The sequence below is a fragment of the Schistocerca piceifrons genome, unplaced genomic scaffold (genome assembly GCF_021461385.2).
Source record: "Schistocerca piceifrons isolate TAMUIC-IGC-003096 unplaced genomic scaffold, iqSchPice1.1 HiC_scaffold_1690, whole genome shotgun sequence".
NCBI classification, from domain to species: domain Eukaryota; kingdom Metazoa; phylum Arthropoda; class Insecta; order Orthoptera; family Acrididae; genus Schistocerca; species Schistocerca piceifrons.
Window position 1 is genome coordinate 36,072 of NW_025727557.1, and position 26,654 is coordinate 62,725.

At 38.8% G+C, this 26,654-nt stretch overlaps 1 protein-coding gene across 1 annotated transcript; it reads right to left on the bottom strand.

Moving 5' to 3' along the window:
* Nucleotides 1-24,109: 24,109 nt before the first annotated feature.
* LOC124737074 (piggyBac transposable element-derived protein 4-like) lies at nt 24,110-26,022 on the bottom strand (the record flags this gene model as incomplete). The annotated part of the gene is made up of 2 exons (XM_047248578.1): nt 24,110-25,725; nt 25,829-26,022. Coding segments are annotated over 2 exons (1,810 nt in total), but the record flags the coding sequence as incomplete, so codon positions are not given.
* Nucleotides 26,023-26,654: the final 632 nt, after the last annotated feature.

The following is a 26,654-nucleotide window of genomic DNA, read 5'->3' on the forward strand; positions in this document are numbered from 1 at the left end:
CTATAACTAGTGTCACAGGAATGAATCAAATCATAGTCAGTAAGAAGTGTCAGTCTTCTTGTACTAAAGTCGGCATTGTGAATTTTGTATTTAATTCCGATGCAATTTGTGTGTTTCATCGTCAATAAGAAGGTCCAAGGGATACAGTAAACCTGAAGTGAAGCATCGGAATCTATAACTAGAGTCACATGAATGGTTCAAATCATAGTCAGTGAGAAGAATCAGTCTTCTTGTACTTAAGTCGCCATTGTGCATTTTGTGTTTAATTCGGATGCAATTTCTGTGTTTCATCGTCAATAAGAATGTCCAAGGGATACAGTATACCTGGAGTGAAGCATCGGAATCCATAACTAGTGTCACATGAAGGGTTCAAAACATAGACAGTAACAAGAGTCAGTCTTCTTGTACTTAATTTGGCATTGTGCTTTTTGTATTTAATTCCGATGCAATTTCAGTGTTTCATCGTCAATAAGAAGGTCCAAGGAATACAGTAAACCTGGAGTGAAGCATCGGAACCTATAACTAGTGTCACATGGATGGTTCAAAACATAGACTGTAAGAAGAGTCAGTATTCTTGCACTTAAGTCGGCATTGTGCCTTTTGTATTTAATTCCGATGCAATTTCTGTGTTTCATCGTCAATAAGAAGGTCCAAGGGATACAGTAAACCTGAAGTGAAGCATCACAATCTATAACTAGTGTCACAGGAATGGTTCAAATCATAGTCAGTAAGAAGAGTCAGTCTTCTTGCACTGAAGTCGGCATTGTGCCTTTTCTATTTAATTCCGATGCAATTGCTGTGTTTCATCGGCAATAAGAAGGTCCAAGGGATACAGTAAACCTGAAGTGAAGCATCGGAATCTATAACTAGTGTCACATAAATGGTTCAAAGCATAGTCAGTAAGAAGAGTCAGTCTTCTTGTACTTAAGTCGTCATTGTGCCGTTTGTATTTATTTCCGATGCAATTTCTGCGTTTCATCGTCAATACGAAGGTCCAAGGGATACAGTAAACCTGGAGTGAAGCATCGGAATCTGTAACTAGTGTCACAGAAATGGTGGAAATCATAGACAGTAAGATGAGTCAGTCTTCTTGTACTGAAGTTGGCATTTGTCCTTTTTTATGTAATTCCGATGCAATTTATGTGTTTCATCGTCAATAAGAAGGTCCAAGGGATACAGTAAACCTAGGGTGAAGCATCGAAATCTATAACTAGTGCCACAGGAATGGTTCAAAACATAGACAGTAAGAAGAGTCAGTCTTCTTGTACTTAATTCGGCATTGTGCCTTTCGTATGTAATTCCGACGCAATTTCTGTGTTTCATCGTCAATAAGAACATCAGAGGGATACAGTAAATCTGAAGTGAAGCATCGGAATCTATAACTAGTGTCACAGAAATGGTACACAAGGTATTCAGTAAGAAGAGTCAGTCTTCTTGTACATAATTCGGCATTGTGCCTTTTGTACTTAATTCCGATGCAATTTCTGTGTTTCATCGTCAATAAGAAGGTCCAAGGGATACTGTAAACCTGTAGTGAAGCATCGGAATCTATAACTAGTGTCACAGGAATGCTTCAAAGCATCGACAGTAAGAAGAGTCAGTCTTATTGTACTTAATTCGGCATTGTGCCTTTAGTATATAATTCCGATGAAATTTCTGTGTTTCATCGTAAAGTAGAGGGTCAGAGGGATACAGTAAATCTGGAGTCAAGCATCGGAATCTATAACTAGTGTCACAGGAATGGTTCAACTCATAGACAGTAGGAAGAGTCAGTCTACATGTACTTAAGTCGGCATTGTGCCGTTTGTATTTAATTCCGATGCAATTTCTGTGTTTCATCGTCAATAAGAAGGTCACAGTGATACAGTAAACCTGAAGTGAAGCATCGAATTTCTATAACTAGTGTCACAGGAATGGTTCAAGACATAGTCAGTAAGAAGAGTCAGTCTCCCTGTACTTAAGTTGGCATTGTGCCTTTTGTAATTAATTCCGATGCAATTTGTGTGTTTCATCGTCAATAAGAATGTCCAAGGGATACAGAAAACCAGAAGTGAAGCATCGGAAACAATAACTAGTGTCACAGGAATGGCTCAAAACATAGACAGTAGGAAGAGTCAGTCTTCCTGTACTTAAGCCGGTATTGTGCCTTTTCTATTTAATTCCGATGCATTTTCTGTGCTTCATCGTCAATAAGAAGGTCAGAGGGATACCTTAAACCTGAAGAGAAGCATGGGAATCTATAATTAGTGTCACAGGAACGGTTCAAATCATAGAGAGTTGGAAGATTCAGTCTTCTTGTACTTAAGTCGGCATTGTGCCTTTTGTATTTCATTCCGATGCAATTTCTGTATTTCATCGTCCATAAGAAGGTCCGAGGAATACAGTAAACCCCAAGTGAAACATCGGAATAAAAAACTAGTGTCACAGGAATGGTTCAAAACATAGACAGTAGGAGGAGACACTCTTCTTGTACTTGAGTCGGCATTGTGCCTTTTGTATTTAATTTCGATGCAATTTCTGTGTATCATCGTCAATAAGAAGGTCCAAGGGATATAGTAAACCTGGAGTGAAGCATCGGAATCTATAATTAGTGTCACAGGAATGGTTTCAAACATAGACAGTAAGAAGAGTCAGCCTTCTTGTACTTAAGTCGGCATTGTGCCATTTTTATTTAATTCCGATGCAATTTCTGTGTTTCATTGTCTATAAGAAGGTCCACGGGATCCAGCAAACCTGGAGTGAAGCATCGTAATCTATAACTAGTGTCACAGGAATGGTTCCAAGCATAGACAGTGGGAAGAGTCAGTCTTCTTGTACTAAAGTCGGCATTGTGCCTTTTGTATTTAATTCCGATGCAATTTCTGTGTTTCATCGTCAATAAGAAGGTCAGAGGGATACAGTAAACTTGAAGTGAAGCATCGGAATCTATAACTAGTGTCACAGGAATGGTTCCAATCATAGACAGTATTAGGAGACAGTCTTCTTGTACTTGAGTCGGCATTGTGCCTTTTCTATTTAATTCCTATGCAATTTCTGTGTTTCATCGTCAATATGAAGGTCCAAGGGATATAGTCAACCTGGAGTGAAGCATCGGAATCTATAACTAGTGTCACAGGAATGAATCAAAACATAGTCAGTAAGAAGAGTCAGTCGTCTTGTACTAAAGTCAGCATAGTGCCTTTTGTATTTAATTCCGATGCAATTTCTGTGTTTCATCGTCAATAAGGAGGTCCAAGGGATACTGTAAATCTGGAGTGAAGCATCGGAATCTATAATTAGTGTCACAGGAATGGTTCAAAACATAGTCAGTAAGAAGAGTCAGTATTCATGTACTTAAGTCGGCATTGTGCCCTTTGTATTTAATTCCGATGAAATTTCTGTATTTCATCGTCAATAAGAAAGTCCAAGGGATACAGTAAACCTGAAGTGATACACCGGAATCTATAACTAGTGTCACAGGAATGGTTCAAATCATAGTCAGTAAGAAGAGTCAGTCTTCTTGTACTTAAGTCGGCATTGTGCCTTTTCAATTTAATTCTGATGCAATTTCTGTGTTTCATCGTCAATAAGATGGTCCTAGGGATACAGTAAACCTGGAGTGAAGCATCGGAAAGAACAACTAGTGACACAATAATGGTTCAAATCATAGATAGTAGGAAGAGTCAGTCCTCTTGCAGTGAAGTCGGCATTGTGCCTTTTCTATTTAATTCCGATGCAATTGCTGTGTATCATCGGCAATAAGAAGGTCCAAGGGATACAGTAAAGGTGAAGTGATGCACCGGAATCTAGAACTAGTGTCACAGGAATGGTTCAAAACATAGTCAGTAAAAAGAGTCAGTCTACTTGTACTCATGTCGGCATTGTGATTTTGTATTTAATTCCGATGCAATTTCTGTGTTTCATCGTCAATAAGGAGGTCCAAGGGATACAGTAAATCTGGAGTGAAGCATCGGAATCTATAATTAGTGTAACAGGAATGGTTCAAAACATAGTCAGTAAGAAGAGTCAGTCTTCTTGTACTTAAGTCGGCATTGTGCCTTTTGTATTTAATTCCGATGCAATTTTTATGTTTCATCGTTAATAAGAAGGTCCAAGGGATACAGTAAACCGGGGGTGAAGCACCGGAATCTATAAGTAGTGTCACAAAAACGGTTCAAAGCTTAGTCAGTAAGAAGAGTCACTCTTCTTGTACTTAAGTCGGCATTGTGTCTTTTGTATTTCATTCCGATGCAATTTCTATGTTTAATCGTCAATAAGAAGGTCCAAGGGATACAGTAAACCTGGAGTGAAGCATCGGAATCTCTAACTAGTGTCACAAGAATGAATCAAAACATAGTCAGTAAGAAGAGTCAGTCTTATTGTGCTAAAGTCGGCATTGTGCCTTTTGTATTTAATTCCGATGCAATTTCAGTGCTTCATCGTGAATAAGAAGGTCCAAGGAATACAGTAAACCTGGAGTGAAGCATCGGAATCTATAACTAGTGACACATAGATGGTTCAAAACATAGACAGTAAGAAGAGTCAGTATTCTTGTACTTAAGTCGGCATTGTGCCTTTTGTAGTTAATCCCGATGCAATTTCTGTGTTTCGCCGTCAATTAGGAGGTCCAAGGGATACAGTAAATCTGGAGTGAAGCATCCGAATCTATAACTAGTGTCACAGGAATGAATCAAATCATAGTCAGTAAGAAGTGTCAGTCTTCTTGTACTAAAGTCGGCATTGTGAATTTTGTATTTAATTCCGATGCAATTTGTGTGTTTCATCGTCAATAAGAAGGTCCAAGGGATACAGTAAACCTGAAGTGAAGCCTCGGAATCTATAACTAGAGTCACATGAATGGTTCAAATCATAGTCAGTGAGAAGAATCAGTCTTCTTGTACTTAAGTCGCCATTGTGCATTTTGTGTTTAATTCGGATGCAATTTCTGTGTTTCATCGTCAATAAGAATGTCCAAGGGATACAGTATACCTGGAGTGAAGCATCGGAATCCATAACTAGTGTCACATGAAGGGTTCAAAACGTAGACAGTAACAAGAGTCAGTCTTCTTGTACTTAATTTGGCATTGTGCTTTTTGTATTTAATTCCGATGCAATTTCAGTGTTTCATCGTCAATAAGAAGGTCCAAGGAATACAGTAAACCTGGAGTGAAGCATCGGAACCTATAACTAGTGTCACATGGATGGTTCAAAACATAGACTGTAAGAAGAGTCAGTATTCTTGCACTTAAGTCGGCATTGTGCCTTTTGTATTTAATTCCGATGCAATTTCTGTGTTTCATCGTCAATAAGAAGGTCCAAGGGATACAGTAAACCTGAAGTGAAGCATCACAATCTATAACTAGTGTCACAGGAATGGTTCAAATCATAGTCAGTAAGAAGAGTCAGTCTTCTTGCACTGAAGTCGGCATTGTGCCTTTTCTATTTAATTCCGATGCAATTGCTGTGTTTCATCGGCAATAAGAAGGTCCAAGGGATACAGTAAACCTGAAGTGAAGCATCGGAATCTATAACTAGTGTCACATAAATGGTTCAAAGCATAGTCAGTAAGAAGAGTCAGTCTTCTTGTACTTAAGTCGTCATTGTGCCGTTTGTATTTATTTCCGATGCAATTTCTGCGTTTCATCGTCAATACGAAGGTCCAAGGGATACAGTTAACCTGGAGTGAAGCATCGGAATCTGTAACTAGTGTCACAGAAATGGTGCAAATCATAGACAGTAAGATGAGTCAGTCTTCTTGTACTTAAGTTGGCATTTGTCCTTTTTTATGTAATTCCGATGCAATTTATGTGTTTCATCGTCAATAAGAAGGTCCAAGGGATACAGTAAACCTAGGGTGAAGCATCGAAATCTATAACTAGTGCCACAGGAATGGTTCAAAACATAGACAGTAAGAAGAGTCAGTCTTCTTGTACTTAATTCGGCACTGTGCCTTTTGTATGTAATTCCGACGCAATTTCTGTGTTTCATCGTCAATAAGAACATCAGAGGGATACAGTAAATCTGAAGTGAAGCATCGGAATCTATAACTAGTGTCACAGAAATGGTACACAAGGTATTCAGTAAGAAGAGTCAGTCTTCTTGTACATAATTCGGCATTGTGCCTTTTGTACTTAATTCCGATGCAATTTCTGTGTTTCATCGTCAATAAGAAGGTCCAAGGGATACTGTAAACCTGTAGTGAAGCATCGGAATCTATAACTAGTGTCACAGGAATGGTTCAAAGCATCGACAGTAAGAAGAGTCAGTCTTATTGTACTTAATTCGGCATTGTGCCTTTAGTATTTAATTCCGATGAAATTTCTGTGTTTCATCGTAAAGTAGAGGGTCAGAGGGATACAGTAAATCTGGAGTCAAGCATCGGAATCTATAACTAGTGTCACAGGAATGGTTCAACTCATAGACAGTAGGAAGAGTCAGTCTACATGTACTTAAGTCGGCATTGTGCCGTTTGTATTTAATTCCGATGCAATTTCTGTGTTTCATCGTCAATAAGAAGGTCACAGTGATACAGTAAACCTGAAGTGAAGCATCGAATTTCTATAACTAGTGTCACAGGAATGGTTCAAAACATAGTCAGTAAGAAGAGTCAGTCTCCCTGTACTTAAGTTGGCATTGTGCCTTTTGTAATTAATTCCGATGCAATTTGTGTGTTTCATCGTCAATAAGATTGTCCAAGGGATACAGAAAACCAGAAGTGAAGCATCGGAAACAATAACTAGTGTCACAGGAATGGCTCAAAACATAGACAGTAGGAAGAGTCAGTCTTCCTGTACTTAAGCCGGTATTGTGCCTTTTCTATTTAATTCCGATGCATTTTCTGTGCTTCATCGTCAATAAGAAGGTCAGAGGGATACCTTAAACCTGAAGAGAAGCATGGGAATCTATAACTAGTGTCACAGGAACGGTTCAAATCATAGAGAGTTGGAAGATTCAGTCTTCTTGTACATAAGTCGGCATTGTGCCTTTTGTATTTCATTCCGATGCAATTTCTGTATTTCATCGTCCATAAGAAGGTCCGAGGAATACAGTAAACCTCAAGTGAAACATCGGAATAAAAAACTAGTGTCACAGGAATGGTTCAAAACATAGACAGTAGGAGGAGACACTCTTCTTGTACTTGAGTCGGCATTGTGCCTTTTGTATTTAATTTCGATGCAATTTCTGTGTATCATCGTCAATAAGAAGGTCCAAGGGATATGGTAAACCTGGAGTGAAGCATCGGAATCTATAATTAGTGTCACAGGAATGGTTCAAAACATAGTCAGTAAGAAGAGTCAGTATTCTTGTACTTAAGTCGGCATTGTGCCCTTTGTATTTAATTCCGATGAAATTTCTGTATTTCATCGTCAATAAGAAAGTCCAAGGGATACAGTAAACCTGAAGTGATGCACCGGAATCTAGAACTAGTGTCACAGGAATGGTTCAAAACATAGTCAGTAAGAAGAGTCAGTCTTCTTGTACTTAAGTCGGCATTGTGCCTTTTGTATTTAATTCCGATGCAATTTCTGTGTTTCATCGTCAATAAGGAGGTCCAAGGGATACAGTAAATCTGGAGTGAAGCATCGGAATCTATAATTAGTGTCACAGGAATGGTTCAAAACATAGTCAGTAAGAAGAGTCAGTCTTCTTGTACTTAAGTCGGCATTGTGCCTTTTGTAATTAATTCCGATGCAATTAGTATGTTTCATCGTCAAAAAGAAGGTCCAAGGGATACAGTAAACCAGAAGTGAAGCATTGGAAACTATAACTAGTGTCACAGGAATGGCTCAAAACATAGACAGTAGGAAGAGTCAGTCTTCCTGTACTTAAGCCGGTATTGTGCCTTTTCTATTTAATTCCGATGCATTTTCTGTGCTTCATCGTAAATAAGAAGGTCAGAGGGATACAGTAAACCTGAAGTGAAGCATGGGAATCTATAACTAGTGTCACAGGAACGGTTCAAATCATAGAGAGTTGGAAGATTCAGTCTTCTTGTACTTAAGTCGGCTTTGTGCCTTTTGTATTTCATTCCGATGCAATTTCTGTATTTCATCGTCCATAAGAAGGTCCGAGGAATACAGTAAACCTCAAGTGAAGCATCGGAATAAAAAACTAGTGTCACAGGAATGGTTCAAAACATAGACAGTAGGAGGAGACAGTCTTCTTGTACTTGAGTCGGCATTGTGCCTTTTGTATTTAATTTCGATGCAATTTCTGTGTATCATCGTCAATAAGAAGGTCCAAGGGATATAGTAAACCTGGAGTGAAGCTTCGGAATCTATAATTAGTGTCACAGGAATGGTTTCAAACATAGACAGTAAGAAGAGTCAGCCTTCTTGTACTTTAGTCGGCATTGTGCCATTTTTATTTAATTCCGATGCAATTTCTGTGTTTCATTGTCAATAAGAAGGTCCAAGGGATCCAGTAAACCTGGAGCGAAGCATCGGAATCTATAACTAGTGTCACAGGAATGGTACAAAGCATCGATAGTAAGAAGAGACAGTCTTCTTGTACTTAATTTGGCATTGTGCCTTTAGTATTTAATTCCGATGCCATTTCTGTGTTTCATCGTCAATAAGAAGGTCAGAGGGATACTGTAAATCTGAAGTGAAGTTTCGGAATCTATAACTAGTGTCACAGGAATGGTTCAAAACATAGTCAGTGAGAGGAGTCAGTCTTCTTGTACTTAAGTCGGCATTGTGCATTTTGTATTTAATTCCGATGCAATTTCTGTGTTTCATCGTCAATTAGAAGGTCCAAGGGATACAGTAAACCTGAAGTGAAGCATCGGAATCTATAACTAGTGTCACATGAATGGTTCAAAACATAGTCAGTAAGAAGAATCAGTCTGCTTGTACTAAAGTCGGCATTGTGCCTTTCTATTTAACTCCGATGCAATTTCTGTGTATCATCGTCAATAAAAAGGTCCAAGGGATACAGTAAACCTGAAGTGAAGCATCGGAATCCATAACTAGTGTCACAGGAGTGGTTCAAAACATAGTAAGAAGAGTCAGTCTTCTTGTACTTAAGTCGGCATTGTGCCTTTTCTATTTAACTCCGATGCAATTTCTGTGTATCATCGTCAATAAGAAGGTGAAAGGGATATAGTAAACCTGGAGTGAAGCATCGGAATCTATAACTAGTGTCACAAGAACGGTTCAAAACATAGACAGTAAGAAGAGTCAGCCTTCTTGTACTTAAGTCCGCATTGTGCCTTTTTTATTTAATTCCGATGCAATTTCTGTGTTTCATCGTCAGTAAGAAGGTCAGAGGGATACAGTAAACCTGAAGTGAAGCATCGGAATCTATAACTAGTGTCACAGGAATGGTTTAAAACATCGACAGTAAGAAGAGTCAGTCATCTTGTACTTAATTCGGCATTGTGCCTTTAGTATTTAATTCCGATGCAATTTCTGTGTTTCATCGTCAATAAGGAGGTCCAAGGGATACAGTAAATCTGGAGTGAAGCATCGGAATCTATAATTAGTGTCACAGGAATGGTTCAAAACATAGACAGTAAGAAGAGTCAGCCTTCTTGTACTTAAGTCGGCATTGTGCCTTTTGTATTTCATTCCGATGCAATTTCTGTATTTCATCGTCCATAAGAAGGTCCGAGGAATACAGTAAACCTCAAGTGAAGCATCGGAATAAAAAACTAGTGTCACAGGAATGGTTCAAATCATAGACAGTAGGAGGAGACAGTGTTCTTGTACTTGAGTCGGCAATGTGCCTTATGTATTTAATTCCGATGCAATTTCTGTGTTTAATCGTCAATAAGAAGGTCCAAGGGATTCAGTAAACCTGGAGTGAAGCATCGGAGGCACTAACTAGTGTCACAGGAATGGTTCAAAACATAGTCAGTAAGAAGAGTCAGTCTTCTTGTACTTAAGTCGGCATTGTGCCTTTTCTATTTAACTCCGATGCAACTTCTGTGTATCATCGTCAATAAGAAGGTCCAAGGGATATAGTAAACCTGGAGTGAAGCATCGGAATCTATAACTAGTGTCACAGGAATGGTTCAAAACATAGACAGTAAGAAGAGTCAGCCGTCTTGTACTTAAGTCGGCATTGTGCCATTTTTATTTAATTCCGATGCAATTTCTGTGTTTCATTGTCAATAAGAAGGTCGAAGGGATCCAGCAAACCTGGAGTGAAGCATCGGAATCTATAACTAGTGTCACAGGAATGGTTCAAAGCATCGACAGTGAGAAGAGACAGTCTTCTTGTACTTAATTCGGCATTGTGCCTTTAGTATTTAATTCCGATGCCATTTCTGTGTTTCATCGTCAATAAGAAGGTCAGAGGGATACAGTAAACCTGAAGTGAAGCATCAGAATCTATAACTAGTGTCACAGGAATGGTTCAAAACATAGTCAGTAAGAAGAATCAGTCTTCTTGTACTAAAGTCGGCATTGTGCCTTTCTATTTAACTCCGATGCAATTTCTGTGTATCATCGTCAATAAGAAGGTCCAAGGGATATAGTAAACCTGGAGTGAAGCATCGGAATCAATAACTAGTGTCACAGGATGGTTCAAAACATAGACAGTAAGTTGGGTCAGTCTTTTTGTACTTAAGTCGGCATTGTGCTTTTTTAATTAATTCCGATGCAATTTCTGTGTTTCATCGTCAATATGAAGGTCCAAGGGATACAGTAAACCTGGAGGGAAGCATCGGAATCTATAACTAGTGTCACAGGAATGGTTCAAAACATAGACAGTAAGAAGAGTCAGCCTTCTTGTACTTAAGTCCGCATTGTGCCTTTTTTATTTAATTCCGATGCAATTTCTGTGTTTCATCGTCAATAAGAAGGTCCAAGGGATACAGTAAACCTGGAGTGAAGCATCGGAATCTATAACTACTGTCACAGGAAAGGTTTAAATCATCGACAGTAAGAAGAGTCAGTCATCTTGTACTTAATTCGGCATTGTGCCTTTAGTATTTAATTCCTATGCAATTTCTGTGTTTCACCGTCAATAAGAAGGTCAGAGGGATACAGTAAATCTGAAGTCTAGCATCGGAATCCATAACTAGTGTCACAGGAATGGTTCAAAACATAGTCAGTAAGAAGAGTCAGTCTTCTTGTACTTAAATCAGCCATGTGCTTTTGTATTTAATTCCGATGCAATTTCTGTGTTTCATCGTCAATATGAAGGCCCAAGGGATACAGTAAACGTGAAGTGAAGCATCGGAATCTATAACTAGTGTCACAGGAGTGGTTCAAAGCATAGCCAGTAAGAAGAGTCAGTCTTCTTGTACTTAAGTCGGCATTGTGCCTTTTCTATTTAACTCCGATGCAATTTCTGTGTATCATCGTCAATAAGAAGGTCCAAGGGATACAGTAAACCTGGAGTGAAGCATCGGAATCTATAACTAGTGTCACAGGAATGGTTCCAAGCATAGACAGTGGGAAGAGTCAGTCTTCTTGTACTTAAGTCGGCATTGTGCCTTTTGTATTATAATTCCGATGCAATTTCTGTGTTTCATCGTCAATAAGAAGGTCCAAGGGATATAGTAAACCTGGAGTGAAGCATCGGAATCTATAACTAGTGTCACAGGAATGGTTCAAAACATAGACAGTAAGAAGAGTCAGCCTTCTTGTACTTAAGTCGGCATTGTGCCATTTTTATTTAATTCCGATGCAATTTCTGTGTTTCATTGTCAATAAGAAAGTCCAAGGGATCCAGCAAACCTGGAGTGAAGCATTGGAATCTATAACTAGTGTCACAGTAATGGTTCAAAGCATCGACAGTGAGAAGAGACAGTCTTCTTGTACTTAATTCGGCTTGGTGCCTTTAGTATTTAATTCCGATGCCATTTCTGTGTTTCATCGTCAATAAGAAGGTCAGAGGGATACAGTAAATGTGAAGCGAAGCTTCGGAATCTATAACTAGTGTCACAGGAATAATTCAAAACATAGTCATTGAGAGGAGTCAGTCTTCATGTACTTAAGTCGGCATTGTGCATTTTGTATTTAATTCCAATGCAATTTCTGTGTTTCATCGTCAATAAGAAGGTCCAAGGGATACAGTAAACCAGAAGTGAAGCATCAGAAACTATAACTAGTAGTCACAGGAATGGTTCAAAACATAGTCAGTAAGAAGAATCAGTCTTCTTGTACTAAAGTCGGCATTGTGCCTTTCTATTTAACTCCGATGCAATTTCTGTGTATCATCGTCAATAAGAAGGTCCAAGGGATATAGTAAACCTGGAGTGAAGCATCGGAATCTATAACTAGTGTCACAGGAATGGTTCAAAACATAGACAGTAAGTTGGGTCAGTCGTTTTGTACTTAAGTCGGCATTGTGCCTTTTTTAATTAATTCCGATGCAATTTCTGTGTTTCATCGTCAATATGAAGGTCCAAGGGATACAGTAAACCTGGAGTGAAGCATCGGAATCCATAACTACTGTCACAGGAATGGTTTAAAACATCGACAGTAAGAAGAGTCAGTCATCTTGTACTTAATTCGGCATTGTGCCTTTAGTATTAATTTCCTATGCAATTTCTGTGTTTCATCGTCAATAAGAAGGTCAGAGGGATACAGTAAATCTGAAGTCTAGCATCGGAATCCATAACTAGTGTCACAGGAATGGTTCAAAACATAGTCAGTAAGAAGAGTCAGTCTTCTTGTACTTAAATCGACCATGTGCCTTTTGTATTTAATTCCGATGCAATTTCTGTGTTTCATCGTCAATATGAAGGTCCAAGGGATACAGTAAATCTGGAGTGAAGCATGGGAATCTATAATTAGTGTCACAGGAATGGTTCAAAACATAGTCAGTAAGAAGAGTCAGTCTTCTTGTACTTAAGTCGGCATTGTGCCTTTTGTAATTAATTCCGATGCAATTAGTGTGTTTCATCGTCAATAAGAAGGTCCAAGGGATACAGTAAACCAGAAGTGAAGCTTCGGAAACTATAACTAGTTTCACAGGAATGGCTCAAAACATAGACAGTAGGAAGAGTCAGTCTTCCTGTACTTAAGCCGGCATTGTGCCTTTTGTATTTAATTCCGATGCAATTTCTGTGTTTAATCGTCAATAAGAAGGTCCAAGGGAAACAGTAAACCTAGAGTGAAGCATCGGAATCTCTAACTAGTGTCAAAGGAATGGTTCAAAACATAGTCAGTGAGAAGAGTCAGTCTTCTTGTACTAAAGTCGGCATTGTGCCTTTCTATTTAACTCCGATGCAATTTCTGTGTATCATCGCCAATAAGAAGGTCCAAGGGATATAGTAAACCTGGAGTGAAGCATCGGAATCTATAACTAGTGTCACAGGAATGGTTCAAAACATAGACAGTAAGTTGGGTCAGTCTTTTTGTACTTAAGTCGGCATTGTGCCTTTTTTAATTAATTCCGATGCAATTTCTGTGTTTCATCGTCAATATGAAGGTCCAAGGGATACAGTAAACCTGGAGTGAAGCATCGAAATCTATAACTACTGTCACAGGAATGGTTTAAAGCATCGACAGTAAGAAGAGTCAGTCATCTGGTACTTAATTCGGCATTGTGCCTTTAGTATTTAATTCCGATGCCATATCTGTGTTTCATCGTCAATAAGAAGGTCAGAGGGATACAGTAAATCTGAAGTGAAGCTTCGGAATCTATAACTAGTGTCACAGGAATGGTTCAAAACATAGCCAGTAAGAAGAGTCAGTCTTCTTGTACTTAAGTCGGCATTGTGCATTTTGTATTTAATTCCGATGCAATTTCTGTGTTTCATCGTCATTAAGAAGGTCCAAGGGATACAGTAAACCTGAAGTGAAGCATCAGAATCTATAACTAGTGTCACAGGAATGGTTCAAAACATAGTCAGTAAGAAGAATCAGTCTTCTTGTACTTAAGTCGGCATTGTGCCTTTAGTATTTAATTCCTATGCAATTTCTGTGTTTCATCGTCAATAAGAAGGTCAGAGGGATAGAATAAATCTGAAGTCTAGCATCGGAATCCATAACTAGTGTCACAGGAATCGTTCAAAACATAGTCAGTAAGAAGAGTCAGTCTTCTTGTACTTAAATCGGCCATGTGCCATTTTTATTTAATTCCGTTTCAATTTCTGTGTTTCATTGTCAATAAGAAGGTCCAAGGGATCCAGCAAACCTGGAGTGAAGCATTGGAATCTATAACTAGCGTCACAGGAATGGTTCAAAGCATCGACAGTGAGAAGAGACAGTCTTCTTGTACTTAATTCGGCATGGTGCCTTTAGTATTTAATTCCGATGCCATTTCTGTGTTTCATCGTCAATAGGAAGGTCAGAGGGATACAGTAAATCTGAAGCGAAGCTTTGGAATCTATAACTAGTGTCAAAGGAATGGTTCAAATCATAGTCAGTCAGAGGAGTCAGTCTTCTTGTACTTAAGTCGGCATTGTGCATTTTGTATTTAATTCCGATGCAATTTCTGTGTTTCATCGTCAATAAGAAGGTCCAAGGGATCCAGCAAACCTGGAGTGAAGCATTGGAATCTATAACTAGTGTCAAGGTAATGGTTCAAAGCATCGACAGTGAGAAGAGACAGTCTTCTTGTACTTAATTCGGCTTGGTGCCTTTAGTATTTAATTCCGATGCCATTTCTGTGTTTCATCGTCAATAAGAAGGTCAGAGGGATACAGTAAATCTGAAGCGAAGCTTCGGAATCTATAACTAGTGTCACAGGAATAATTCAAAACATAGTCATTGAGAGGAGTCAGTCTTCTTGTACTTAAGTCGGCATTGTGCATTTTGTATTTAATTCCGATGCAATTTCTGTGTTTCATCGTCAATAAGAAGGTCCAAGGGATACAGTAAACCAGAAGTGAAGCATCAGAAACTATAACTAGTGTCACAGGAATAGTTCAAAACATAGTCAGTAAGAAGAATCAGTCTTCTTGTACTAAAGTCGGCATTGTGCCTTTCAATTTAACTCCGATGCAATTTCTGTGTATCGTCGTCAATAAGAAGGTCCAAGGGATATAGTAAACCTGGAGTGAAGCATCGGAATCTATAACTAGTGTCACAGGAATGGTTCAAAACATAGACAGTAAGTTGGGTCAGTCGTTTTGTACTTAAGTCGGCATTGTGCCTTTTTTAATTAATTCCGATGCAATTTCTGTGTTTCATCGTCAATATGAAGGTCCAAGGGATACAGTAAACGAGGAGTGAAGCATCGGAATCTATAACTACTGTCACAGGAATGGTTTAAAACATCGACAGTAAGAAGAGTCAGTCATCTTGTGCTTAATTCGGCATTGTGCCTTTAGTATTTAATTCCTATGCAATTTCTGTGTTTCATCGTCAATAAGAAGGTCAGACGGATACAGTAAATCTGAAGTCTAGCATCGGAATCCATAACTAGTGTCACAGGAATGGTTCAAAACATAGTCAGTTAGAAGAGTCAGTCTTCTTGTACTTAAATCGACCATGTGCCTTTTGTATTTAATTCCGATGCAATTTCTGTGTTTCATCGTCAATATGAAGGTCCAAGGGATACAGTAAACCTGAAGTGAAGCATCGGAATCTATAACTAGTGTCACAGGAATGGTTCAAAACATAGACAGTAAGAAGAGTCAGCCTTCTTGTACTTAAGTCCGCATTGTGCCTTTTGTATTTAATTCCGACGCAATTTCTGTGTTTCATCGTCAATAAGGAGGTCCAAGGGATACAGCAAATCTGGAGTGAAGCATCGGAATCTATAATTAGTGTCACAGGAATGGTTCAAAACATAGTCAGTAAGAGGAGTCAGTATTCTTGTACTTAAGTCGGCATTGTGCCCTATGTATTTAATTCCGATGAAATTTCTGTATTTCATCGTCAATAAGAACGTCCAAGGGATACAGTAAATCTGGAGTGAAGCATGGGAATCTATAATTAGTGTCACAGGAATGGTTCAAAACATAGTCAGTAAGAAGAGTCAGTCTTCTTGTACTTAAGTCGGCATTGTGCCTTTTGTAATTAATTCCGATGCAATTAGTGTGTTTCATCGTCAATAAGAAGGTCCAAGGGATACAGTAAACCAGAAGTGAAGCATCGGAAACTATAACTAGTTTCACAGGAATGGCTCAAAACATAGACAGTAGGAAGAGTCAGTCTTCCTGTACTTAAGCCGGTATTGTGCCTTTTCTATTTAATTCCGATGCATTTTCTGTGCTTCATCGTAAATAAGAAGGTCAGAGGGATACAGTAAACCTGAAGTGAAGCATGGGAATCTATAACAAGTGTCACAGGGACGGTTCAAATCATAGAGAGTTGGAAGATTCAGTTTTCTTGTACTTAAGTCGGCATTGTGCCTTTTGTATTTCATTCCGATGCAATTTCTGTATTTCATCGTCCATAAGAAGGTCCGGAGAATACAGTAAACCTCAAGTGAAGCATCGGAATAAAAAACTAGTGTCACAGGAATGGTTCAAAACATAGACAGTAGGAGGAGACAGTGTTCTTGTACTTGAGTCGGCATTGTGCCTTTTGTATTTAATTCCGATGCAATTTCTGTGTTTAATCGTCAATAAGAAGGTCCAAGGGATACAGTAAACCTGGAGTGAAGCATCGGAATCTCTAACTAGTGTCACAGGAATGGTTCAAAACATAGTCAGTGAGAGGAGTCAGTCTTCTTGTACTTAAGTCGGCATTGTGCCTTTTCTATTTGACTCCGATGCAACTTCTGTGTATCATCGTCAATAAGAAGGTCCAAGGGATATAGTAAACCTGGAGTGAAGCATCGGAATCTATAACTAGTGTCACAGGAATGGTTCAAAACATAGACAGTAAGAAGAGTCAGCCTTCTTACACTTAAGTCGGCATTGTGCCATTTTTATTTAATTCCGATGCAATTTCTGTGTCATTGTCAATAAGAAGGTCCAAGGGATCCAGCAAACCTGGAGTGAAGCATCGGAATCTATAACTAGTGTCACAGGAATGGTTCAAAGCATCGACAGTGAGAAGAGACAGTCTTCTTGTACTTAATTCGGCATTGTGCCTTTAGTATTTAATTCCGATGCCATATCTGTGTTTCATCGTCAATAAGAAGGTCAGAGGGATACAGTAAATCTGAAGTGAAGCTTCGGAATCTATAACTAGTGTCACAGGAATGGTTCAAAACATAGCCAGTAAGAAGAGTCAGTCTTCTTGTACTTAAGTCGGCATTGTGCATTTTGTATTTAATTCCGATGCAATTTCTGTGTTTCATCGTCATTAAGAAGGTCCAAGGGATACAGTAAACCTGAAGTGAAGCATCAGAATCTATAACTAGTGTCACAGGAATGATTCAAAACATAGTCAGTAAGAAGAATCAGTCTTCTTGTACTAAAGTCGGCATTGTGCCTTTAGTATTTAATTCCTATGCAATTTCTGTGTTTCATCGTCAATAAGAAGGTCAGAGGGATAGAGTAAATCTGAAGTCTAGCATCGGAATCCATAACTAGTGTCACAGGAATCGTTCAAAACATTGTCAGTAAGAAGAGTCAGTCTTCTTGTACTTAAATCGGCCATGTGCCATTTTTATTTAATTCCGTTTCAATTTCTGTGTTTCATTGTCAATAAGAAGGTCCAAGGGATCCAGCAAACCTGGAGTGAAGCATTGGAATCTATAACTAGTGTCACAGGAATGGTTCAAAGCATCGACAGTGAGAAGAGACAGTCTTCTTGTACTTAATTCGGCATGGTGCCTTTAGTATTTAATTCCGATGCCATTTCTGTGTTTCATCGTCAATAGGAAGGTCAGAGGGATACAGTAAATCTGAAGCGAAGCTTTGGAATCTATAACTAGTGTCAAAGGAATGGTTCAAATCATAGTCAGTCAGAGGAGTCAGTCTTCTTGTACTTAAGTCGGCATTGTGCATTTTGTATTTAATTCCGATGCAATTTCTGTGTTTCATCGTCAATAAGAAGGTCCAAGGGATACAGTAAACCTGAAGTGAAGCATTAGAATCTATAACTAGTGTCACAGGAATGGTTCAAAACATAGTCAGTAAGAAGAATCAGTCTTCTTGTACTAAAGTCGGCATTGTGCCTTTCTATTTAACTCCGATGCAATTTCTGTGTATCATCGCCAATAAGAAGGTCCAAGGGATATAGTAAACCTGGAGTGAAGCATCGGAATCTATAACTAGTGTCACAGGAATGGTTCAAAACATAGACAGTAAGTTGGGTCAGTATTTTTGTACTTAAGTCGGCATTGTGCCTTTTTTAATTAATTCCGATGCAATTTCTGTGTTTCATCGTCAATATGAAGGTCCAAGGGATACAGTAAACCTGGAGTGAAGCATCGGAATCTATAACTACTGTCACAGGAATGGTTTAAAGCATCGACAGTAAGAAGAGTCAGTCATCTGGTACTTAATTCGGCATTGTGCCTTTAGTATTTAATTCCTATGCAATTTCTGTGTTTCATCGTCAATAAGAAGGTCAGAGGGATACAGTAAATCTGAAGTCCAGCATCGGAATCCATAACTAGTGTCACAGGAATTGTTTAAATCATAGACAATATTAGGAGACAGTCTTCTTGTACTTGAGTCGGCATTGTGCCTTTTCTATTTAATTCCTATGCAATTTCTGTGTTTCATCGTCAATAAGAAGGTCCAAGGTGTATAGTAAACCTGGAGTGAAGCATCGGAATCTATAATTAGTGTCACAGGAATGGTTCAAAACATAGTCCGTAAGAAGAGTCAGTATTCTTGTACTTAAGTCGGCATTGTGCCCTTTGTATTAAATTCCGATGAAATTTCTGTATTTCATCGTCAATAAGAAGGTCCAAGGGATACAGTAAACCTGAAGTGATGCACCGGAATCTAGAACTAGTGTCACAGGAATGGTTCAAACATAGTCAGTAAGAAGAGTCAGTCTTCTTGTACTTAAGTCGGCATTGTGCCTTTTGTAATTAATTCCGATGCAATTAGTGTGTTTCATCGTCAATAAGAAGGTCCAAGGGATACAGTAAACCAGAAGTGAAGCATCGGAAACTATAACTAGTTTCACAGGAATGGCTCAAAACATAGACAGTAAGAAGAGTCAGTCTTCCTGTACTTAAGCCGGCATTGTGCCTTTTGTATTTAATTCCGATGCAATTTCTGTGTTTAATCGTCAATAAGAAGGTCCAAGGGAAACAGTAAACCTAGAGTGAAGCATCGGAATCTCTAACTAGTGTCAAAGGAATGGTTCAAAACATAGTCAGTGAGAAGAGTCAGTCTTCTTGTACTAAAGTCGGCATTGTGCCTTTCTATTTAACTCCGATGCAATTTCTGTGTATCATCGCCAATAAGAAGGTCCAAGGGATATAGTAAACCTGGAGTGAAGCATCGGAATCTATAACTAGTGTCACAGGAATGGTTCAAAACATAGACAGTAAGTTGGGTCAGTCTTTTTGTACTTAAGTCGGCATTGTGCCTTTTTTAATTAATTCCGATGCAATTTCTGTGTTTCATCGTCAATATGAAGGTCCAAGGGATACAGTAAACCTGGAGTGAAGTATCGAAATCTATAACTACTGTCACAGGAATGGTTTAAAGCATCGACAGTAAGAAGAGTCAATCATCTGGTACTTAATTCGGCATTGTGCCTTTAGTATTTAATTCCTATGCAATTTCTGTGTTTCATCGTCAATAAGAAGGTCAGAGGGATACAGTAAATCTAAAGTCTAGCATCGGAATCAATAACTAGTGTCACAGGAATGGTTCAAAACATAGTCAGTAAGAAGAGTCAGTCTTCTTGTACTTAAATCGACCATGTGCCTTTTGTGTATAATTCCGATGCAATTTCTGTGTTTCATCGTCAATATGAAGTCCAAGGGATACAGTAAACCTGAAGTGAAGCATCGGAACCTATAACTAGTGTCACAGGAGTGGTTCAAAACATAGTCAGTAAGAGGAGTCAGTCATCTTGTACTTAAGTCGGCATTGCTCCTTTTCTATTTGACTCCGATGCAATTTCTGTGTATCATCGTCAATAAGAAGGTGAAAGGGATATAGTAAACCTGGAGTGAAGCATCGGAATCTATAACTAGTGTCACAGGAATGGTTCAAAACATAGACAGTAAGAAGAGTCAGCCTTCTTGTACTTAAGTCCGCATTGTCATTTTTTTTTTAATTCCGATGCAATTTCTGTGTTTCATCGTCAATAAGAAGGTCCAAGGGATACAGTAAACTTGGAGTGAAGCATCGGAATCTATTACTAGAGTCACAGGAATGTTCCAAGCATAGACCGTGGGAAGAGTCAGTCTTCTTGTACTTATGTCGGCATTGTGCCTTTTGTATTTAATTCCTATGCAATTTCTGTGTTTCATCGTCAATAAGAAGGTCAGAGGGATAGAGTAAATCTGAAGTCTAGCATCGGAATCCATAACTAGTGTCACAGGAATCGTTCAAAACATTGTCAGTAAGAAGAGTCAGTCTTCTTGTACTTAAATCGGCCATGTGCCATTTTTATTTAATTCCGTTTCAATTTCTGTGTTTCATTGTCAATAAGAAGGTCCAAGGGATCCAGCAAACCTGGAGTGAAGCATTGGAATCTATAACTAGTGTCACAGGAATGGTTCAAAGCATCGACAGTGAGAAGAGACAGTCTTCTTGTACTTAATTCGGCATGGTGCCTTTAGTATTTAATTCCGATGCCATTTCTGTGTTTCATCGTCAATAGGAAGGTCAGAGGGATACAGTAAATCTGAAGCGAAGCTTTGGAATCTATAACTAGTGTCAAAGGAATGGTTCAAATCATAGTCAGTCAGAGGAGTCAGTCTTCTTGTACTTAAGTCGGCATTGTGCATTTTGTATTTAATTCCGATGCAATTTCTGTGTTTCATCGTCAATAAGAAGGTCCAAGGGATACAGTAAACCTGAAGTGAAGCATTAGAATCTATAACTAGTGTCACAGGAATGGTTCAAAACATAGTCAGTAAGAAGAATCAGTCTTCTTGTACTAAAGTCGGCATTGTGCCTTTCTATTTAACTCCGATGCAATTTCTGTGTATCATCGCCAATAAGAAGGTCCAAGGGATATAGTAAACCTGGAGTGAAGCATCGGAATCTATAACTAGTGTCACAGGAATGGTTCAAAACATAGACAGTAAGTTGGGTCAGTATTTTTGTACTTAAGTCGGCATTGTGCCTTTTTTAATTAATTCCGATGCAATTTCTGTGTTTCATCGTCAATATGAAGGTCCAAGGGATACAGTAAACCTGGAGTGAAGCATCGGAATCTATAACTACTGTCACAGGAATGGTTTAAAGCATCGACAGTAAGAAGAGTCAGTCATCTGGTACTTAATTCGGCATTGTGCCTTTAGTATTTAATTCCTATGCAATTTCTGTGTTTCATCGTCAATAAGAAGGTCAGAGGGATACAGTAAATCTGAAGTCCAGCATCGGAATCCATAACTAGTGTCACAGGAATTGTTTAAATCATAGACAATATTAGGAGACAGTCTTCTTGTACTTGAGTCGGCATTGTGCCTTTTCTATTTAATTCCTATGCAATTTCTGTGTTTCATCGTCAATAAGAAGGTCCAAGGTGTATAGTAAACCTGGAGTGAAGCATCAGAATCTATAATTAGTGTCACAGGAATGGTTCAAAACATAGTCCGTAAGAAGAGTCAGTATTCTTGTACTTAAGTCGGCATTGTGCCCTTTGTATTAAATTCCGATGAAATTTCTGTATTTCATCGTCAATAAGAAGGTCCAAGGGATACAGTAAACCTGAAGTGATGCACCGGAATCTAGAACTAGTGTCACAGGAATGGTTCAAACATAGTCAGTAAGAAGAGTCAGTCTTCTTGTACTTAAGTCGGCATTGTGCCTTTTGTAATTAATTCCGATGCAATTAGTGTGTTTCATCGTCAATAAGAAGGTCCAAGGGATACAGTAAACCAGAAGTGAAGCATCGGAAACTATAACTAGTTTCACAGGAATGGCTCAAAACATAGACAGTAAGAAGAGTCAGTCTTCCTGTACTTAAGCCGGCATTGTGCCTTTTGTATTTAATTCCGATGCAATTTCTGTGTTTAATCGTCAATAAGAAGGTCCAAGGGAAACAGTAAACCTAGAGTGAAGCATCGGAATCTCTAACTAGTGTCAAAGGAATGGTTCAAAACATAGTCAGTGAGAAGAGTCAGTCTTCTTGTACTAAAGTCGGCATTGTGCCTTTCTATTTAACTCCGATGCAATTTCTGTGTATCATCGCCAATAAGAAGGTCCAAGGGATATAGTAAACCTGGAGTGAAGCATCGGAATCTATAACTAGTGTCACAGGAATGGTTCAAAACATAGACAGTAAGTTGGGTCAGTCTTTTTGTACTTAAGTCGGCATTGTGCCTTTTTTAATTAATTCCGATGCAATTTCTGTGTTTCATCGTCAATATGAAGGTCCAAGGGATACAGTAAACCTGGAGTGAAGTATCGAAATCTATAACTACTGTCACAGGAATGGTTTAAAGCATCGACAGTAAGAAGAGTCAATCATCTGGTACTTAATTCGGCATTGTGCCTTTAGTATTTAATTCCTATGCAATTTCTGTGTTTCATCGTCAATAAGAAGGTCAGAGGGATACAGTAAATCTAAAGTCTAGCATCGGAATCAATAACTAGTGTCACAGGAATGGTTCAAAACATAGTCAGTAAGAAGAGTCAGTCTTCTTGTACTTAAATCGACCATGTGCCTTTTGTGTATAATTCCGATGCAATTTCTGTGTTTCATCGTCAATATGAAGTCCAAGGGATACAGTAAACCTGAAGTGAAGCATCGGAACCTATAACTAGTGTCACAGGAGTGGTTCAAAACATAGTCAGTAAGAGGAGTCAGTCATCTTGTACTTAAGTCGGCATTGCTCCTTTTCTATTTGACTCCGATGCAATTTCTGTGTATCATCGTCAATAAGAAGGTGAAAGGGATATAGTAAACCTGGAGTGAAGCATCGGAATCTATAACTAGTGTCACAGGAATGGTTCAAAACATAGACAGTAAGAAGAGTCAGCCTTCTTGTACTTAAGTCCGCATTGTCATTTTTTTTTTAATTCCGATGCAATTTCTGTGTTTCATCGTCAATACGAAGGTCCAAGGGATACAGTAAACTTGGAGTGAAGCATCGGAATCTATTACTAGAGTCACAGGAATGTTCCAAGCATAGACAGTGGGAAGAGTCAGTCTTCTTGTACTTATGTCGGCATTGTGCCTTTTGTATTTAATTCCGATGCAATTTCTGTGTTTCATCGTCACAAAGAAGGTCAGAGGGATACAGTAAACCTGACGTGAAGCATCGGAATCTATAACTAGTGTCACAGGAATGGTTCAAATCATAGACAGTATTAGGAGACAGTCTTCTTGTACTTGAGTCGGCATTGTGCATTTTCTATTTAATTCCTATGCAATTTCTGTGTTTCATCGTCAATAAGAAGGTCCAAGGGATATAGTAAACCTGGAGTGAAGCATCGGAATCTATAACTAGTGTCACAGGAATGAATCAAAACATAGTCAGTAAGAAGAGTCAGTCGTCTTGCACTAAAGTCGGCATAGTGCCTTTTGTATTTAATTCCGATGCAATTTCTGTGTTTCATCGTCAATAAGGAGGTCCAAGGGATACAGTAAATCTGGAGTGAAGCATCGGAATGTATAATTAGTGTCACAGGAATGGTTCAAAACATAGTCAGTAAGAAGAGTCAGTATTCTTGTACTTAAGTCGGCATTGTGCCCTTTGTATTTAATTCCGATGAAATTTCTGTATTTCATCGTCAATAAGAAGGTCCAAGGGATACAGTAAACCTGAAGTGATTCACCGGAATCTAGCACTAGTGTCACAGGAATGGTTCAAAACATAGTCAGTAAGAAGAGTCAGTCTTCTTGTACTTAACACTCTCTGTACCAGGCCTATTTTATGCACCCGTCCCTAGAAACCGGGCAATTTTACCAATATTAAAAAAATTACTGCATCAAATCTACTGTTTGGATTGTGGCAAATTTGGTACCATCTTGAAGCTGCACATTTCTACTTTAATTCTGAGTGAAAGAAACTACTTTACAATGCACAGCTTTAAGGTACAGTTATAGAAATCACTTAGATGTTTTAAGAATTTAGAAAAAGTCATACGAATAAGGGAATACAATTGTGATTTATTTTTAACCAAAATTGTGGCACTACATTACATGTTTCTGATAGTATACAGTATTACATATAAATTTCACACAGAATCATATTGTTTTTTAGTGTGGAAAATTTTAAAGCAAGGTTCCAGGCAGAGTGCAACGCCACACTGTTCACATTCGTATCGTGTCTCTTTGCGAGAAGCCTTGCCACTCTGTTTCTTGCTCCTGGAACTGCACACGTGACACACACGAGCAGCATACTTCTTAGTAGTTGCAGGTATGTGCTGCAAAAAATGTCTCTTTGTTAGCCGACCTACAGTTCCTTCATTTCTTGGAATGAATTCAAGTGTGTCGTCTTCAACAAGCTGAACTGCAAGCACTGTTATAAAGTCTGTTATTGTAATTTTCTTCCTGTGCACTGCATTGTACAGCCAAAATGCATTTGATACTCCCATAAGCAGCAAATGGAAATATAATTTTCGCCACCATTTCACAGTTCTGTGCTGGAACGGATTGTACTGCAGGCGTTGGTCTCCAATATCCACTCCAATTTTATTGAGGTTGTAATCAAGTACCTGAAGTGGTTTCAATACTACAGACCCATTTCTCTTAGTATGCGTACCAAATGTTGCTTGATGCCTTGTAGACAATGTATACACATCTCTCTTATCTTTCCACTTCATTGCCAATACATTATCTTTACGCCGAAAAGACATTTCGCCCTTTTTCAGCTTAGCAGATACTAAATCTTTAGGCAATCCTTTCCTGGATTTGTTCACAGTACCAACAGCTCCAGTGCCTTTCTCTGCCAGTTGCTGAAATAGCTCTGGACTGGAATAAAATCGATCTAAATACACAGTGTGGCCTTTGTTCAGCAAGCTGCTGTCAGACAACAATCGCAAAATAACCGCAGACGAAGAATTGTCAACAATATGCTTACCAGCATAAACTTCAAAATTTACAACATAGCCACTACTGGCTTCAGCAACAGCATATACTTTCAGTCCATACTTATGAGGCTTATTTTGCATGTAAACACGGAAACTCACACGACCTCGAAATGGGCAAATTCCTTCATCAATTGTCACTTTTTCTGAGGGACGATATGCCTGGATACATCGCTCCTTCAAATTATTATAATATGGCAAAACTTTGTAAAGTGGATGAAATCCATCTTCGCCTGGTTTTTTCTGATTTGAATTGTCAACAAGATGCAAGCATGACAGTATCTGAGTGAAACGCAAACGGCTCATGACATGGGGACAAAAGTTACAACTAAGAACAGGATTAGTGCTCCAATGGTCCGCAATTTTGGGCTTTTTCGAAACACACATGTGGAAAATAATACCCAAGAAACGCCTCATCTCACTTATAGTCACTGGCTTCCACGAACTCAAAACTGAATGGGGCTTCAGATTATTTCCTCTTCTTTTCTTCTGTATTGTCTGTGATGCATACAAATTTGTCTGTCTCTTGAGTTCATTTACGTCACTGTCAGTAAGGAACACTTTACTGCAATCCAGTACAGAACTCGACTCATCAATATCCACTAGTATCTGCCTGGGTGTCGTGTTGACAGGCAGAGGTCGGTAGGTGTCAACTGCAGTCCACTCACTGTCTTTCGGATACGGCACAGCTGCTGGATTTGAAGCAACACCTTCAACATCATTCTCGTCTTCATCTGAAGACAAACTGTCATCAATCTCGTCTTCTAAAAAGAATATCACATTATGTGTAACTACATACATCGTTTACACATGTTCAACAGATATGTGCGTACTGCACAATTACGTGGAAAATTCGGAAATACGTACCTTCAAACACACCATTGCATTCAGAATCGTCTGAATCACTCTCTACATTATCCAGAGTGTCGCTATGATTGATCAAATCCGCAATTTCTGCGTCTGATAAACCGCGCCGAAACATGATGACAAACAACTGAATGATATACAGACTGAGAACGCAAAGATAAGTTTTAACATGAATTACAGCGCTGCCGTGACATCTATGGACGCATTTTGTTAATAAACATCTGAAAAACGTATAGCGCTGGCCAAACCCGTAGAAATAACGTTGCAGTGTTTTGAATGAAATTAAATGTAGCGGCCCGTAAATTTTACGGGCTTGGTGATTTTCGCGCGATCCCAGGCCCGTAAATTTTACGGGCTTGGCGCTTAGAGTGTTAAGTCGCATTGTGCCTTTTGTGTTTAATTCCGATGCGATTTCTGTGTTTCATCGTCAATAAGGAGGTCCAAGGGATACAGTAAATCTGGAGTGAAGCATGGGAATCTATAATTAGTGTCACAGGAATGGTTCAAAACATAGTCAGTAAGAAGAGTCAGTCTTCTTGTACTCAAGTCGGCATTGTGCCTTTTGTAATTAATTCCGATGCAATTAGTGTGTTTCATCGTCAATAAGAAGGTCCAAGGGATACAGTAAACCAGAAGTGAAGCATCGGAAACTATAACTAGTTTCACAGGAATGGCTCAAAACATAGACAGTAGGAAGATTCAGTCTTCCTGTACTTAAGCCGGTATTGTGCCTTTTCTATTTAATTCCGATGCATTTTCTGTGCTTCATCGTAAATAAGAAGGTCAGAGGGATACAGTAAATCTGAAGTGAAGCATGGGAATCTAT